Source organism: Vulpes lagopus, chromosome 3 (genome assembly GCF_018345385.1).
Source record: "Vulpes lagopus strain Blue_001 chromosome 3, ASM1834538v1, whole genome shotgun sequence".
NCBI classification, from domain to species: Eukaryota; Metazoa; Chordata; class Mammalia; order Carnivora; family Canidae; genus Vulpes; species Vulpes lagopus.
In genome coordinates, this window is record NC_054826.1 from 46,286,283 (window position 1) to 46,300,755 (window position 14,473).

The following is a 14,473-nucleotide window of genomic DNA, read 5'->3' on the forward strand; positions in this document are numbered from 1 at the left end:
AGTTGGGCTTGGAGGTTATTTTAGGATTCCAGTCTGTGTCCTGTATGTACTGCAGAGAGCAACCTCCAGTCCCTAATAGGAATAATAGAGAAATAGACTCCCTTTTGCCTTCTTCTTTATCACATTTCTCTCAAGAGATGAACACATTTATTTAAAGTGACTATGCTATTAGAATAGAGGCCTCTATACCAGATATGGCCTTTCCTTCTTTTTCCTAAATTCACTTAAGTTCCAAGATAAATATATAGAAAAATTTTAAAACTTTTTATTGAGATACTTTTAGATTTCGAAAAGAGTTGCAGAGATATGCCCTTTGCCCAACTTCTGTTAATGAGTTCAAATTTTACTTAGCTATGGCATAGTCATCAAAACTGAGAAGTGAACATCACTATAATTCTATTCACTGCCCTCCAGACTTGATTCGGATCTTCTCAGTTTTTTCACTCATGTCCTTTTCTAACTAGTCTCAAACTAAATGATACCTTCTCAGAGGAGCTACTTCTGAGCGTTGTATATAAGTTCAGTTCTTCCCCCAGCCCCTACACCATTACTCTCTGATACAACTCCCTATTTCTTTTCTTCATTGCACTTATTCTCTCATATTGATTTGTTTGTCTCTGTGCTGTGTGCCAACCTTCATTAGAATGTGAGTTCCATGCCGACTGGGATCATGTCTGTTTCTATTGTATCTCCACTATTGTGCACGTTGCCTGTCATACATCAGATAGATGCTTAACAAGTACTTGAAGGAATGAATGAACACAATGAGTTGATTTGGGAAAGCTGACAGGGGCTGTAGTTCAGTTTCAGTGGTGTTTTATGTTCGCTCTACCGAGAAAGAACTCTCCTTTTTCATGTCCCAAACTAGTTCTAACCTATAATTTTTCATAGCTTTTTTTAAGGACCCTTTTGATCTTAAGACTTATAAAGTATTACTAACTATAAAACACTTGTAAATAAAGTAGTATAGTAACAAAATCAGAACTTGGTTTTAAATCCTTGTTTTCTGAGCCTCCTAGCTGTGCAACCTTGGGAAAGCTAGTTAGCTTTTCTGAACCTAGTTTTCCACTTGTAAACTGGGATAAATACTGTATCTGCCTCATAGAGTTGTGAGATTCAAATGGCATAATTGATATAAAGTGCAAAGCATGTGTCTGATACACATAAGGTCTCAGGGTTATTGGTATTATTTTCAGATTTTCACATCTCTTTGGATGCTATTAATAGTCAAATTGACACCAACTGCATATAGGCTTACTATGCATCTGATGCTTTGAGAGGACTTGGTGGGGTAGTGGTGGAAGGGAGCAAGATGTATGTCATTTCTTCCTCCACAGAACTGACAATCCGGGCATGAATTCTAAGTGCCAGGATGTGGCAAACATTGATCTAACTGGCCCTCTGCTCTCCTATTTTTCCTGCCCTCAGCCAACTCCTATATGAGTTCTACACCTGCATCCCCCCTGTGAAACTCCAGAAGCAGAAAGTCCAGTCCATGAATGAGATAGTCCAGAGCAACCTCTTTAAAAAGCAAGGTGAGTGCAAAGCATCCTGGCTAGGTGGGTGGTGCCATAAACCACACAATGCACTTCATGTTCTCAGCAGGCCAGAGCAACCAACCTGGTAACTCAAATATTTCTTCTCCAACAACTCCCTGGTCTGAATATATGCAAAAAGTAGAAAAGTGGCTGACAACTTAGCTATCACAATCTAAATTGATTTTAGGAAGCTTAGGTTACATTGTTTGCTCCTCTTGAGAGAGTTTGATGAGGTGGTAAATTTGGAGTTATACATGTTAGGTCATTCTGCTGTGATGTTTTTTTCCCCTACATGATTTGCACTTAAACACATGTCTTCAACTTGAGAAGAAGTAAGTGAAGTTTCTTTTGTTAGAAAGAACCTGTAACAGAGAAGTTCTCAAAGTTTCCAAAGTGAAAGGATAAACTAGAGAGTGACTGCAGATTCCCGTGACCCATCTCAATGATTCTCATTGAGTAGGAATTAGAGGAGTTTGCTCTGTTTTATTTTTTTGAAAACTGTAAATTACTTTTGAATAGGTAATGCATTCACATGGATCAAAATGCAGAGGTATTAAAAAGTACCACGTGAAAAGAGTCCCTCTAGACCCTGGGCATAATCACTTGGATCCCTTCTCCAGACGCAACTGGTGGTTTTAGTTTCTTGAGTTTACTTCCAGGGATACTCTGTGTGTAAGCAGTCAGTCAGATACTTATATACTAAATATTCTTCCCTGGTCATTTATTATTATTATTATTATTATTTAATTTATTTTTATTTATTATTATTATTATTATTATTATCAAATAGAAGCAAATATTCACCTGTACTATACTTTATATTTCTTCACTTAATGGTATTTCCTGGAAATGACAGTGGCTTTGGGCAGAAGTTATGGTCAGAGCTTCTGCTCACCCCAAACTTATCTCTGATAACCACCAATTCTCTGACCAGGGCCCCAGTGCTAAGAACCTTGGGGTGTCCTATTTTTGAGGTTAGTGAGCTAGATGGCCACACATCTGGATATGACCAGGCAGGATTAGAAAGAAGTCAGAATGCATCAACCACATCATCTCCAGCAACATTTGACATTTCTGGCATTACTCTTATTTATGAGGGTGAAAGCAATGATTTTTGAGGGTCAGCACTGCTTTCTGTACACTAAGGCCAACACTTCTTAATTTTTAATTCCTCTGTGTCCACACCAGTGTCGGTGATAAAATGAGAAGCAAACTGCAAGAAACAAGAGGTCTTAGAAAGCAGAGGAACAGTCATCACCCAACTGAAATTTCTTTAGAGAGCTAGGCTTGAATATTTATGTAAATTGTCTGGTAATCACAGAAATATTCAGGAGCCACTTCACTGTAAATATTCTTTTTCTCCAATGCCTAGTTAACATGGTACATCCAAAATTGCTGTCTGAATTCCTATCCTTGGAGTTAAGGATAGGAGAAGGGCACAAGAAGAAAAACGTTCTTGTGATTTCAAACTCATTTCTGTGATTTCTTGACCATTCAGACAGATGTGTGACAACAGATTAATCCAATAAATATATGGCTTATTTGTGCAAGGTGGTTTGTTGCAAGGTGATTGGAAACTAATCCTGGTAAGTCTTTTTGTATTTCTCATATAGTGGATTTTTGAAAGTGGGCATTCTGTGGTTTCCATGTCAGAACATAGAACATGGACTCCACAACAGAATGAATTGTCCTCACTCTGAAAGCTTTGAAATATGCCTGCCCCTTCCTGCCCTGGCAGTTTCTTCCTGGATTACAGGTAGTGTCACTTTAGAGATGAATTGAGTCCCACCCCAGGGATGTGACAAGGATGACTTTAGCTACATATGATGCTGCACTGCACAGGCAGCAGAGGGTGGGGCTACTTGACTCCCCATCATTGTTTAGTGCTGCCATCATTGTCAGGGGCCCAGCTTAGCACTGAGGACAGATGGAGTGCTAGCACCACCCTGGATTGGGCATGTGGTGTCAATTCCAGGCTGGTGGAAGTCAGAGTGATTCCTTTACTGGAGTCACATCTCCTGGGCTGGTGGTGGCCCCTGAGAGTTAGCAGAATCACAGAGCAGCCTGCACGGCTGCTGCTCACCAGTCCTGCTGTGTCTCTGAGTTTCAGATTCAGTAAAAACCCTCTGATTAATATTAACAGACAGAAGGCCAGCCCCAGTGTTGTACACAGAAATGAAATGCTAAATTCTTAAGCTTTAAACACTTAGAGAGACTAGAAATAGTTGAACAGAGTGCTCTTTGGGGACCCATTTTAAAAGGGAGGCAATATATAATTAGTCTATCCATCCTTGGTTCACTTGTGAAAGCAGTACATATAGCTTAAAGGTAACTCCTCTCCCACTATTGACTTGCTAGGTGAACCCTCTTCCCAAAATAACCCCAAAGGGAAACTTCAGCCCATTCCCCTTCTTAAGTGTTCAGGTTCCAAATGAATACAGTCTGAATTCATATGTGCTTACTGGGTGTCTGTCATTTGCTCTTGGCTGAGGGTCTGTCTCCTTTATACCCTTAAATAAGGTGAGTTTGACTCCTTGGCCAAGTTTGAGCTGTAATGAAATCCCTCCTGTTGTTCTCCCTGTGAAGTATCCTGTGCCTCAGGGATGTGATTTGCTTTGAGCCTGCACTCACTTAACTGCCAGATGTGCAAATTGCCTGGAGTATTGTGGGTGACATTAGCTTGTACTCACAGCCTTAAACATTTGTATTGACATCAAGCAGAGGGGCCAGAAGGCTTTTAAGCACTTTCTGAAATTTTGGCAGACTATTCTATTGGCCTATCTTCAGAAGGATCCTATGGAGAAGGGGGAGAGAGGTTTGCTGGTTAAGGGCACTGTTCTTGTGTCTCACTAGGCCTGGGTTCAATTTTTCATTCATCCTCTTATCAGCTTTGTGACCATGGGAAATTTATTTAATATCTCTGATCCTCAGTAAGCGTATCTGTAAAATGGAAAAAAAAAATCTTATTAAGACTATTAGATAATCTTAATTATCTAATTAGATTATTAATTAATAATCTTATTAAGATTATTAGATTAATAATCATCTAAGTCTATTTTAGAGGCTGTTTTGTGGGCTAATGAGGTGAATAATGCATTTAAAGCACTTATCACAACATAATGTCCTATACTAAGCAGTAGCTGTTATTGGCATTGTGATTATTATTTCTAATGCTCCTTTCATTTTCCTAGCTTCTGTTCTGACCTTCCAGTTCTTTGCAATAAGGGGGTCCCTTCATGCTTGACAGTTGCATGTAACCCTAAGCTAAGCTTCCTTGTTTCTAGGAAGCTACATGTATATCCTCAATCTCTGAGAAATGTAGGACTTGATCAATAAAAGGGCCTTGGCCTGCATGTGCTTCCCACTGTGGTTTTGAATGTGTTTTTTGGTTTGTTTGTTTTTTTCCAATCTTAATTTCATTTCCCCATAGTTTTGGAAAGGGCCCATGCTATGTGTGTCTACAAGAAGTAAAAGTCAGAGTGTGATGTTTGTGCTTTCTGGTTTTATTATTTATCTTGCTGCCATATGCCTCAACATAGTTACATAGTTTGGAACACTTGACAGTCATTCTTTATGATGGTTTGTTCCATGGGGCTCTCTTAAAAAACACACACACACACGTGCACACACTCACACATTTTACCACTTTTTTCTTTCATGGAAGTAATTAGTCTCAACTTTTACTAGACCTGTGATCTTGAGTAAATTACTTAATCCTGTAAATCTCAATTTCCTCATCTGTAAAGTGGGAATAACCACAGTATGGGTCTTATTGGGTTGTTGTGTGGATTCAGTGGCATAATATGACTTTTTATCCTGGGGTATGAGAGGGTTAAGAGTCTCAAGCAGCCAAGGTTGCATAGGGAGTGGCTTACCCAGTGTGAATGACTTCAGGGTTCAGTGAGAGGAGAACTAAGAAATCTGTGGAGACTAATTTGCTGTCTTCTTCAACTCAAGCTCAGACTTGCCTGCTGGTGGTGAAGGGAGAAAGGAATAGATGTGCCCTGAGAAAGCTCTGAGGGGAGTCTACGAGAAAAGCAAACCTTATGCGCCTTTGGAACAGATTTGTCCCTATGAGAACCTAATCTCTAAGTAATGTGTCTTTTTAGTCTGATGCTAATCAGATGTACCATCTGGTTCAGTGTAAACTGCTTTAGGATCCACATTGCTCGCTTTTCTCAACTTCCAAAACAAACAGAGGAGGAGGAGAGGGAGAGACAGAGATGGAGATGGAGACAGAGATGGAAAAACAGAGAGAAAGACAGAGACAGAAAGAGAGACAGAAAGAAAGAAACAGGAAGGGACACAGAGAGACAGAGACAGAGAGAGACAGAGACAGAGAGACAGAGACAGACTTGACAGAGATTTGGATGTTCTTCCTATGTTTATTTTCAGCTAGTGGGTTTTTCTTTGGAAACTTTATTGAGAAGCTGTTCTGTGAGTACAAGCATCCAGTTTCTCTTTTATCAGGATGTAATTTCCTTCTTTCTCCCTTCTCTTATCTGTTGCCCACAGTATTTGGAGCTTCAGGGACCTCAGTTCACCATGGGGGATGGGGACACAGATGGCTGTGCCCAGTACTATAGGGGGTTTATCTTTGCTAATCAGCACATCACTCAGCACTGGCCTGGAAATAGAGGAGTCTTCTCACTCTGCAGTTATTACTTTGCTTGTTGAACTTATGTAGCATCTTTGAGCCTCCAGGATTCCACATCTGAAGAACGTGAGTAGGAATGTTGCCGTGAGAATATAGACTTTTTGATTCAGGTAATTCTTGTTTCTGATCCTGCCCTGGTCACTTACTAGCTGTGTTCCTTTGAACAAGTAACCTCTCTGAACCTTGGTTTCTTTAGCTACAAAATGGGATAATGTATGTAAAACAACCAGCAGAGTACTTGACACACTTGCTACTTATTGAAAAGTACCTATTGTATCTATTGTATAATAATAGCCAAAAGAATAATAATGAGATCAATAGCATCTTAGAGAGAGACTTATATTTATTAAATGCCAACTATGTATTAGGTGGTATATAGGACATAAACATGTATTAAATTCTCACAACAACCCAATATCATAGGTATTATTATTCCCATGTTACAGATGGAGAAATCAAGTCCTGCAAAGTCAGATAACTTTCATCCCAATGAGACCAAATATTACACAGTGTATTAGGGTATTCATGTATTGGGCTATGTGATGCTGGGGTAAGAAATACATCCCCATATCTCAGTGGTTTACCAAGGTAGAAGTTTATAGTACTTATTTCCTTGTTTAAAGTGCTTCCTTCTTCATAATAGAAAATGTGCCTTACTATATCTCCTGAAGAAAATTTTTTTCTTTCATCTTCCACTCATTGTCCCTGTTTCAAATGCTGGGCAACTCTCTGTATAGGGACCTTTGCCGGGGCAGGAAATGGGACTCTTGATGTTAGTAGTAGCTGTATTACTGCAGCTTTTCAGAGCATAGCTGCACTGCAGCAAATGATGGTGTTAGCAGGCCACCTGAAGCTTGGGATGTCCACATTAGGCATGAGACTGTTCAGAAGGAAAAGGCAGTAAGAGCACAAGACCTCTTCCTACCAGGACATGCACTGGTCTTGTGGCAGGCTTCTTGTCTCTCTTGACATTGTACATACATAGCCTTCCATAATCCATTTCTCTGCAAATATTGCCTAGTATCATTCTATCTCCCCAGCACTTTCCCCCACCCCCAGACACTAACCAGTGGCTCCTATTACCCCTTTAAGACCCAAACCCGATGTCCAGTCTGCAGTAAGTAGGCATTTCAGCCCCATGGTGTTCATTCAGCACTTCAGCACTCAGTCCCTCTTGTAGGTGGGGCCTGGGAGGTAGTAGGGATACAACTGTTGCAAGTTTGCAAATTTCTGCACCAAGTTCAGGGTGCAAAGATGATAAAGCCTCTAGTTTTTGTTTGTTTTTAGTCTAATCTTTTTGAGTCTTTACTTTATACTGTGGCAACTTAAAATTTTCATGTAATAGTAACTTGTGGCTTCAGTCTTTCAGATTCAAGATAGCCCACTCCATCTTTTCTTTTTTAAAATATTTTATTTATTTATTCATGAGAGACACACAGAGAGAGGCAGAGACATAGGCAGAGGGAGAAGCAAACTCCCTACACTGACCCTGATGGGGATTCCATCCCAAGACCCTGGAATCAGGACCTGAGCCAAAGGCAGACACTCAACCACTGAGCCACTCAGGTGCCCCACCTCCCTTTTTCCAATGTTGCATCTGGAGCTGTGTCCCAGGGACCAAATTAGGAAAGGGAAAAGAGACTTTGCTTTTGGCTTTCCCTGCAACGTATCCAGAATGGTTCTTTTTGAGACTTTGGCTCAAGAGGGATATTGAGACACACATGTCTTGGGGCTGCATGTCTCAATCTCAAGGAGAGGGGCCACTAACATTCCCCTCTGTCACATCTTCTTCCTTCCTGAGGAAGCTTTCCCCACCTCTTTCCCCAGGGGCTATAAAAATGGTATGGCTGTCAGGGTACCTGACCAATAGGGGAAAGTGGGATGGTAGCGAGTTTAGTATGTTCAGAATATTATCCTGGATTCACAAAGAGGATAAAATAAGACACAGACCTTCTGTGAGGGAGATTTCTCAAGCCTTAGGTGCACCTGGGGAGTTTATTAAAATTGCAGAATCCTGGACAGTCTGCCAAAGAATCGACCCTGAAGATGTTGGTGGGGAAGGTGAACAATGTTCATGGTGTCAGCCCTCCAAGGGGATTCTGATAAAGGTGGCCCTCTGGCCGATGCCTCTGGAATTGGAAGCACACCTCCAGGAAATTAGATGTGGGAAAGGAAAACAGTTTGGGCAGTGAGAAGTGATTCCCACAGTGCACAGTGCAGACTTGCATCATACGATATCTCGCACCCTTATTTGTCTGTTTATGGGACTGTCTATGCTGATGGACTGGACTCTTTATGGGTAAGGGCTATGATTTATTTCTTTATGTTCCTACTCTGTGTAGAGCTTCGCTGATGCCAGCTTTCAGAAACTGGTCTTTGGACTTTGGCAGTAATACAATGAAATGGTCAGAATTGCTTACAAGAGGGGAAAGGAAAGAAAGGACTTCGGTTGTACAGAACTGGAAGCATTACGGTACTTGATTCATAATACACCTCATCATTGGTCCATACAAGTGTTTGCTTTTCTTTTCTTACATATTCAGTTAGTTATTAACTGAATAAATTAAACATTCAGCTACTCACTACCCAAAACAAAAACTAGAAACTTAACAGTTAATTATATGTAACCATGTGGCTCTGTCTTCTACCTAAGGTAACCATATTCTTGTATCTTCCTTAATGCTTTCCTTCTTATGCAGTTTTATTGCATCTCTGTATATCCCCAGTGCTTTGGTTATTTTACCTTTATAAGAAAGGTATTGAACTCTGGGTAACTTGGCAGGAGTAGAGGGGTCACTTACTTCATTTTCACTTAAAATTATACAGATTCATCCATATTACAGGTTGCTAGAATTCCTTGTTTTGATGACTGTGGAAGGTTCCATTGTGTGAATAAACCATGGATTTTAAGCACTTAGGCTGGTTCAGCGTTTCCCTGTTATAAGCATTGCTGCTAGGAACGTTCTTGTACATGCTTTTTATTGCACATGTCCAAGAGTCTCTTTGGGGTATATAACCACTAGACGATTTGCTTGGTCATAAGGACCTGAATGCTTGACTTCAGGAGATAGTGCTAAAGTGTTTTCCAAAGGTGGTTGTACCAGTTTACATTCATTCCATCAGTAATGCATGAGGGATTTTGTGGATCCACATTCTCTTCAACACTGGGTATTCTCTCATTTCTTAAGTTTTTCCAAAGAGACAGGTGTAAGATAACTCTTCCCTATCTTGGGTTGCATTTCTTTGATCACCAGTGATGATGAAAATCTTTTCTTATTTTTTTTTGCCACTTGCGTTTCATGCCGGTGATATGTCTGTCCATGTCTTTTGTTCATTTCCCTATTGGCTGGGTTGTATTTCTCTTATTGATTTGCAGGAAATTTTATGTATCCCTCATACTCTTTTGCTGACCTTATATATTATGGATATCTTCTCATTTATATACTCATAACTTATCTTTTCATTTACTCAAGATGTAATTTCTTAACAGAAGTTCTTATTTTTAATATCAATTTATTGATCATTTTAAGTCAGATCTTATTATGTCTTATTAAAGAATCTTTCTCAATTCCAAAGCCTAAAAGATTTTCATTTATATTTTTACCAATAATGTAATAACTTGATTTTCGATACACAAGTTTGTAATCAATCTACATAACTTATGTTTTATGTATGGTGTGAGGTAGGAAACTGATCTTTCTTTCTTTCTTTCTTTCTTTCTTTCTTTCTTTCTTTCTTTCTCTTTCTTTCTTTCTTTCTTTCTTTCTTTCTTTCTTTCTTTCTTTTCTTTCTTTCTTCTTTTTTTTTTTTTTTTGCCATTTGGCCATAACTGTTCCCAGTTTCAGGTGTGGGACAGTTTATTTTCTCCATTTAGTATCATTTTGTATTTCCAGGACATTATTCTTCCCTGAGGACTTGAGTACAGGGAGACTTGCTAGAGCCTGTATTCAATCCCTGGTCCAGAGTGTGCAATTCCTTTGTGCCATTACTAGGTTGAGGGTGGAAGGGTTAGGAGGGTCAGGCTTCTCTTTCTGTAGGCACACCCCAAATTAGGCTCCTGTGTTTTGTTGGCTTCCTGTGTTATGTGGCAAGACATAGCACTTCTCCAGGTTTGGACCTTTTAAGTTATGAAAAAAATGAGATGGTTTCTTTGAATGTTCATTTTTCTAATAGCAAGAAATCGCTGGGGCCCACAGGGTGGTTTCTTTCTGTATCTGATAAAAAAAGAAAAAAAAAAGAGATAGAGCACTGAACTAAGAGTAAGGAGACCTGAATAATAACAACAACAGTAATATGAACAGTAGCAACTGCAGTTGACATTTATTGAGTGCATCTTATGCACCAGGGACTTTGCTACACACCAATGCACATTATCTCATTTGTAGCATAGTTGTGTGGCCTTAGGCAAGTCACTTAACCTTTGTAGAGCAATTATATAATCATGACATTGAGCAAGATTTTCCAGAGCTCTACCAACATGAAAACTTTTGATTTAAAAAATCATTCTCTGATTCAGAACGATAATGTTGCTGAGTCTTTTGAACATTGTTTCATGCCTAAAAACCCCTCCTTCCATATATTGCACCCAATGCTTTAAAATATCCTGCCTGAACTGGGAGCAAGGAATGAGGCCATTTTATAGAAGGTCAAACAGATAAATGGAAACTGCAAGATGCCCTCAAGTTCCCATAGCCAGGCTCAGAACCGTAAAAGGATTTACATACTGGAGCCAATTTATTTTCTTCAAGAAAGAGCTGTTGAGTTTTGAGTACCTAAGTTTTTTTCTCATCAGAGTACTTGGAGACATCAATGATCTTTAAATAGGGGCTTGTCCCTCCTGCCTACAGTGTTACAAAGCCACGTCCAGTTCCAAAATGTCCCTTTCCACTTGGAGATCTGAGAAGAGGCTGTCCCTCACATCTCTTCCCTTTTCAGTGTGACTGATCGCAGAATTCAATCTTGAGAAGAAATCTTCAGATCTAGAATCAGAGAACATAGTGATTTAATAAACTGCAGAACAAATCCAGGAGAGATTTGGAAAAGTGTCTTTTTTTTTGGCTGAAGTGAAAAGAAATTGGCATATAATCAAAGAAAAGAATTCCTCTTGAACCTCCCCCAATACTTAGAATAGTAGCTTTTAATGACATTATGAAGTATGATTTAATTGGGGGGGAATCCCAAATTACCACTTTAATGACAATCCAAATCAACTCTTCTGCAATTAAAAAAAAAAAGTACCTCATTAAAACTAGAGAACTGCAAGATCAGGCTGTTTCTGTGCCTTTCTGTCCGTGACCCATGGGGTTCTTTCTGGTTCTGAAGTGATTCTTTACATGTGAGGAAACTCACACAATGAGAGAGTTTCTGTAAATCTTTACACATTTATATGTTGACTCCAAAATTGTTTTGTTTGTTTTCATTGTGAGATTACAGTCATGGATGGTTTAAATTATAGTGAGGCAGGGTTTTAGGACATTCTTAAGCTTTTATGAGGACCTGTTTAGGTTTGATTTTGCTGATTTCCGCCCCCCCCCCCCCCCCCCCGCCCCAACATCGTCCTAGAATAGAAGGAAGTTTCCTTCAGACCACAATACAGCTGAATTGAAAACCAGCTGCAGATTCATTTCAATTGAAGTGATATTTACTGAAAATCTAAAAATGTAGCCAGCACTATGCTATGGGGATTATGAAAGAAATATAGTGATAAATCATTTTATGGGGCACTGTTGTGCCCAAGATCGCGAATCTGAGAAACCACCAAGGAGCCGACACCGATGCAAACACACAAGGGTTTATTTGCAAGCTGGAGCTTGGGTCCAAGTGTACCCGACATAATGGAGCAGGGACTTGGACCCCAGGTGGGTTTCAGCTTAGTTTTAAGGGCTGGTCTAGGGGACCTCCAGAAGGGGTGGAGCAATTCCTCAAGTTCTGTTTACATTCTGATATGGGGCCTTCAAGGGCATTGAGCTCTGTTCTCATTCTAATAGGGGCTTCCTGCCCTTGGCTTGGCTTGGGCTCTGTTTTTATTCTAATATGGGGCTTTCTAGGACATTAAGCTGTAAACTGGTTTTTTTTTTTTTCTGTAACTGAAGTAAGGTAAAGTTCAGCTCTTATTCACAGGGGCCTGGGATGGCTGTACTTGTGCTAACGCTGAACTTAAAGTGGAATGGCCTTCATTTTCTCGGCCTCCACAGGCACCTGTGTGGCTCAGTCAGTTAAGCATCTGCTTTCGGCTCAGGTCTGATCCCCGGGTCCTGAGATAGAGTCCCACGTTCGGCTCCCTGCTCAGCAAGGAGCCTGCTTCTCCCTCTGCCCTTCCCCTGATCATGATCTCTCTCTCTCTCTCTCACTCTTTTGCTCTCAAATAAATAAATAAAATCTTCAAAAAAAATTATGGCCACCCTTTATTTAACCATTGTTTTGTGCCAGACACTATGCTGTTTTTTCCACCCATTATCTCATTATCATGACCTCTTTGTAAAGTGTAGGGATTAATATCTCCATTTTACAGGTAAGGAAACTAAAAGAGGCTGAGAAACTTATCAGTAGTCACAGACCAATAGCATGTCAAGGCCAGGATTCCAGTTGGGGTCTGTCTGATTGCCAAGTATACTCTCTGAAGTGCTGTACAATATGCCATTTGAACAGAAGGGTTTCTGCCCCTCCCCCCCCTCCCCCCCCAGGGAGCTTACAGTTGGGAGAGAAAAGATTTACCCTAGAGGTCTTCAAACTTGAGCACACACATGAGGGTAATAGAAATGAAGGTGCAGGTGCACCTGGGTGGCTCATTCAGTTGAATGTTGTACAACTCTTGATTCCAGCTCAGGTCATGATCTCATGGGTCAGATCCAGCCCTGCATGGAGCCCTGCACTCAGCAGTAAATCTGCTTGAGATTCTTTTCCTCTCCCTCTGTCCCTCCTCCACTTGCAAGTGTGCACTCACTCTCTCTGTCTCTATCTCTCTCTCAAATACATAAATGTTTTTTAAAAAGGAAAAAAAGGGAATTAGGCTGCAGAGCAATACTTATTATTCCTTTTAATAAGATAACCTTATCAATATATATTTTAATAATAATATAATCTTCAATTATATTTTTAGTTACTTTTTTATAACAGATTTTCTTCTTACCTATGAAACATGTGAAAACTTTATTTACTTCATAAAGAAATGTGATTCCTTTTATTTGGGTCCTAAAACACAGTGCCATTTGGTCATTCATTTCTCACCTTTGACAGAGACACGTATACAGAGAAATATCTCTCTACTACTAAGAAAGCAAAGTAACAATGATGAGTTGAAACTCAGCTCATGGTGGGGAGGTTGCAGGGAATGGTGGGGACGTGGAAGGGGAGTCCATGCCAACTGATAATTGCCATGTCAGTATGTGGACTCAATGCTACCCGGTCTTCCCCTCTTTGGAGAGAAGTTCCACAAATATGTTTTTATGTGAAGCCTCCTGATATGTTTTTTAAACCATATGCAGTCCAAACAAAACCTACATATGGACACAGGACAACAGGCCTCCCGTGTAAATTTAGTATTTATGGATTTAAAATAATGTATAGGGCTTGAATAAGTTTATTATAAATTTACAGGGCTATTTACAAATAATCCTGCAAATACGATGATAACCAGAATTCGGGAAGAACAGTACTTTTGGAATGCTGGGGACAGGTTTATGGATGAGGTAGGTGAGTGTGGTACAGGCCCTCTGGAGAACATTTGGAAATATATAAAGCATCTATGAGCTCATAATTTAGAGGTAACCACTGCTTATTCTTCCTGTCTTTTGTATCATATATTTTACATAATTGGAATAATACTTTACCAAGTTTGTAATTTATTGCTTTCACTGAAAATTATTGTGGATATTTTCCCATGTTATTTTTAAGGACCTCATAGGACCCTGTTGCATAGATGGATTATAACTGATTTCACTATTTTCCTATTTAGGGACATTTGCGTTCATTTACTTTAATGCTAGAAAAACTTGCTGGAATTCATAGTCTTGATTAGACAAATCTTTGTCCTCTGTGCTCATTATTTCTTCACTGTTGGACATAAATCTCACTCAGCTTTCTCAGTGCTTGTTGAGGATTTTGACTCTCCCTTCTTCTTCCCCTACACGCATGTGCTGGCACACACACACACACACACACACATACACTCATACACAGGATATTGCTTCTTCCTTATGTGATAGACTCAGCGACAGCAGACCATATTGTCCTCAGTTGAAGACCTGGAGTGGTATGATCCAGTTTGGAAGAGCATGTT

General features: G+C 39.8%; 1 protein-coding gene across 1 annotated transcript in view; it reads left to right on the forward strand.

Annotated features, from left to right (window-relative positions):
• DOCK2 (dedicator of cytokinesis 2) overlaps positions 1 to 14,473 on the forward strand; it is a 398,532-nt gene that overhangs the window by 107,173 nt on the left and 276,886 nt on the right. Inside the window, exon 25 of the mRNA XM_041750396.1 lies at positions 1,429 to 1,535. Coding sequence (XP_041606330.1) covers positions 1,429 to 1,535 — 107 coding nt within the window. The remainder of the gene's footprint in view (positions 1 to 1,428; positions 1,536 to 14,473) is intronic.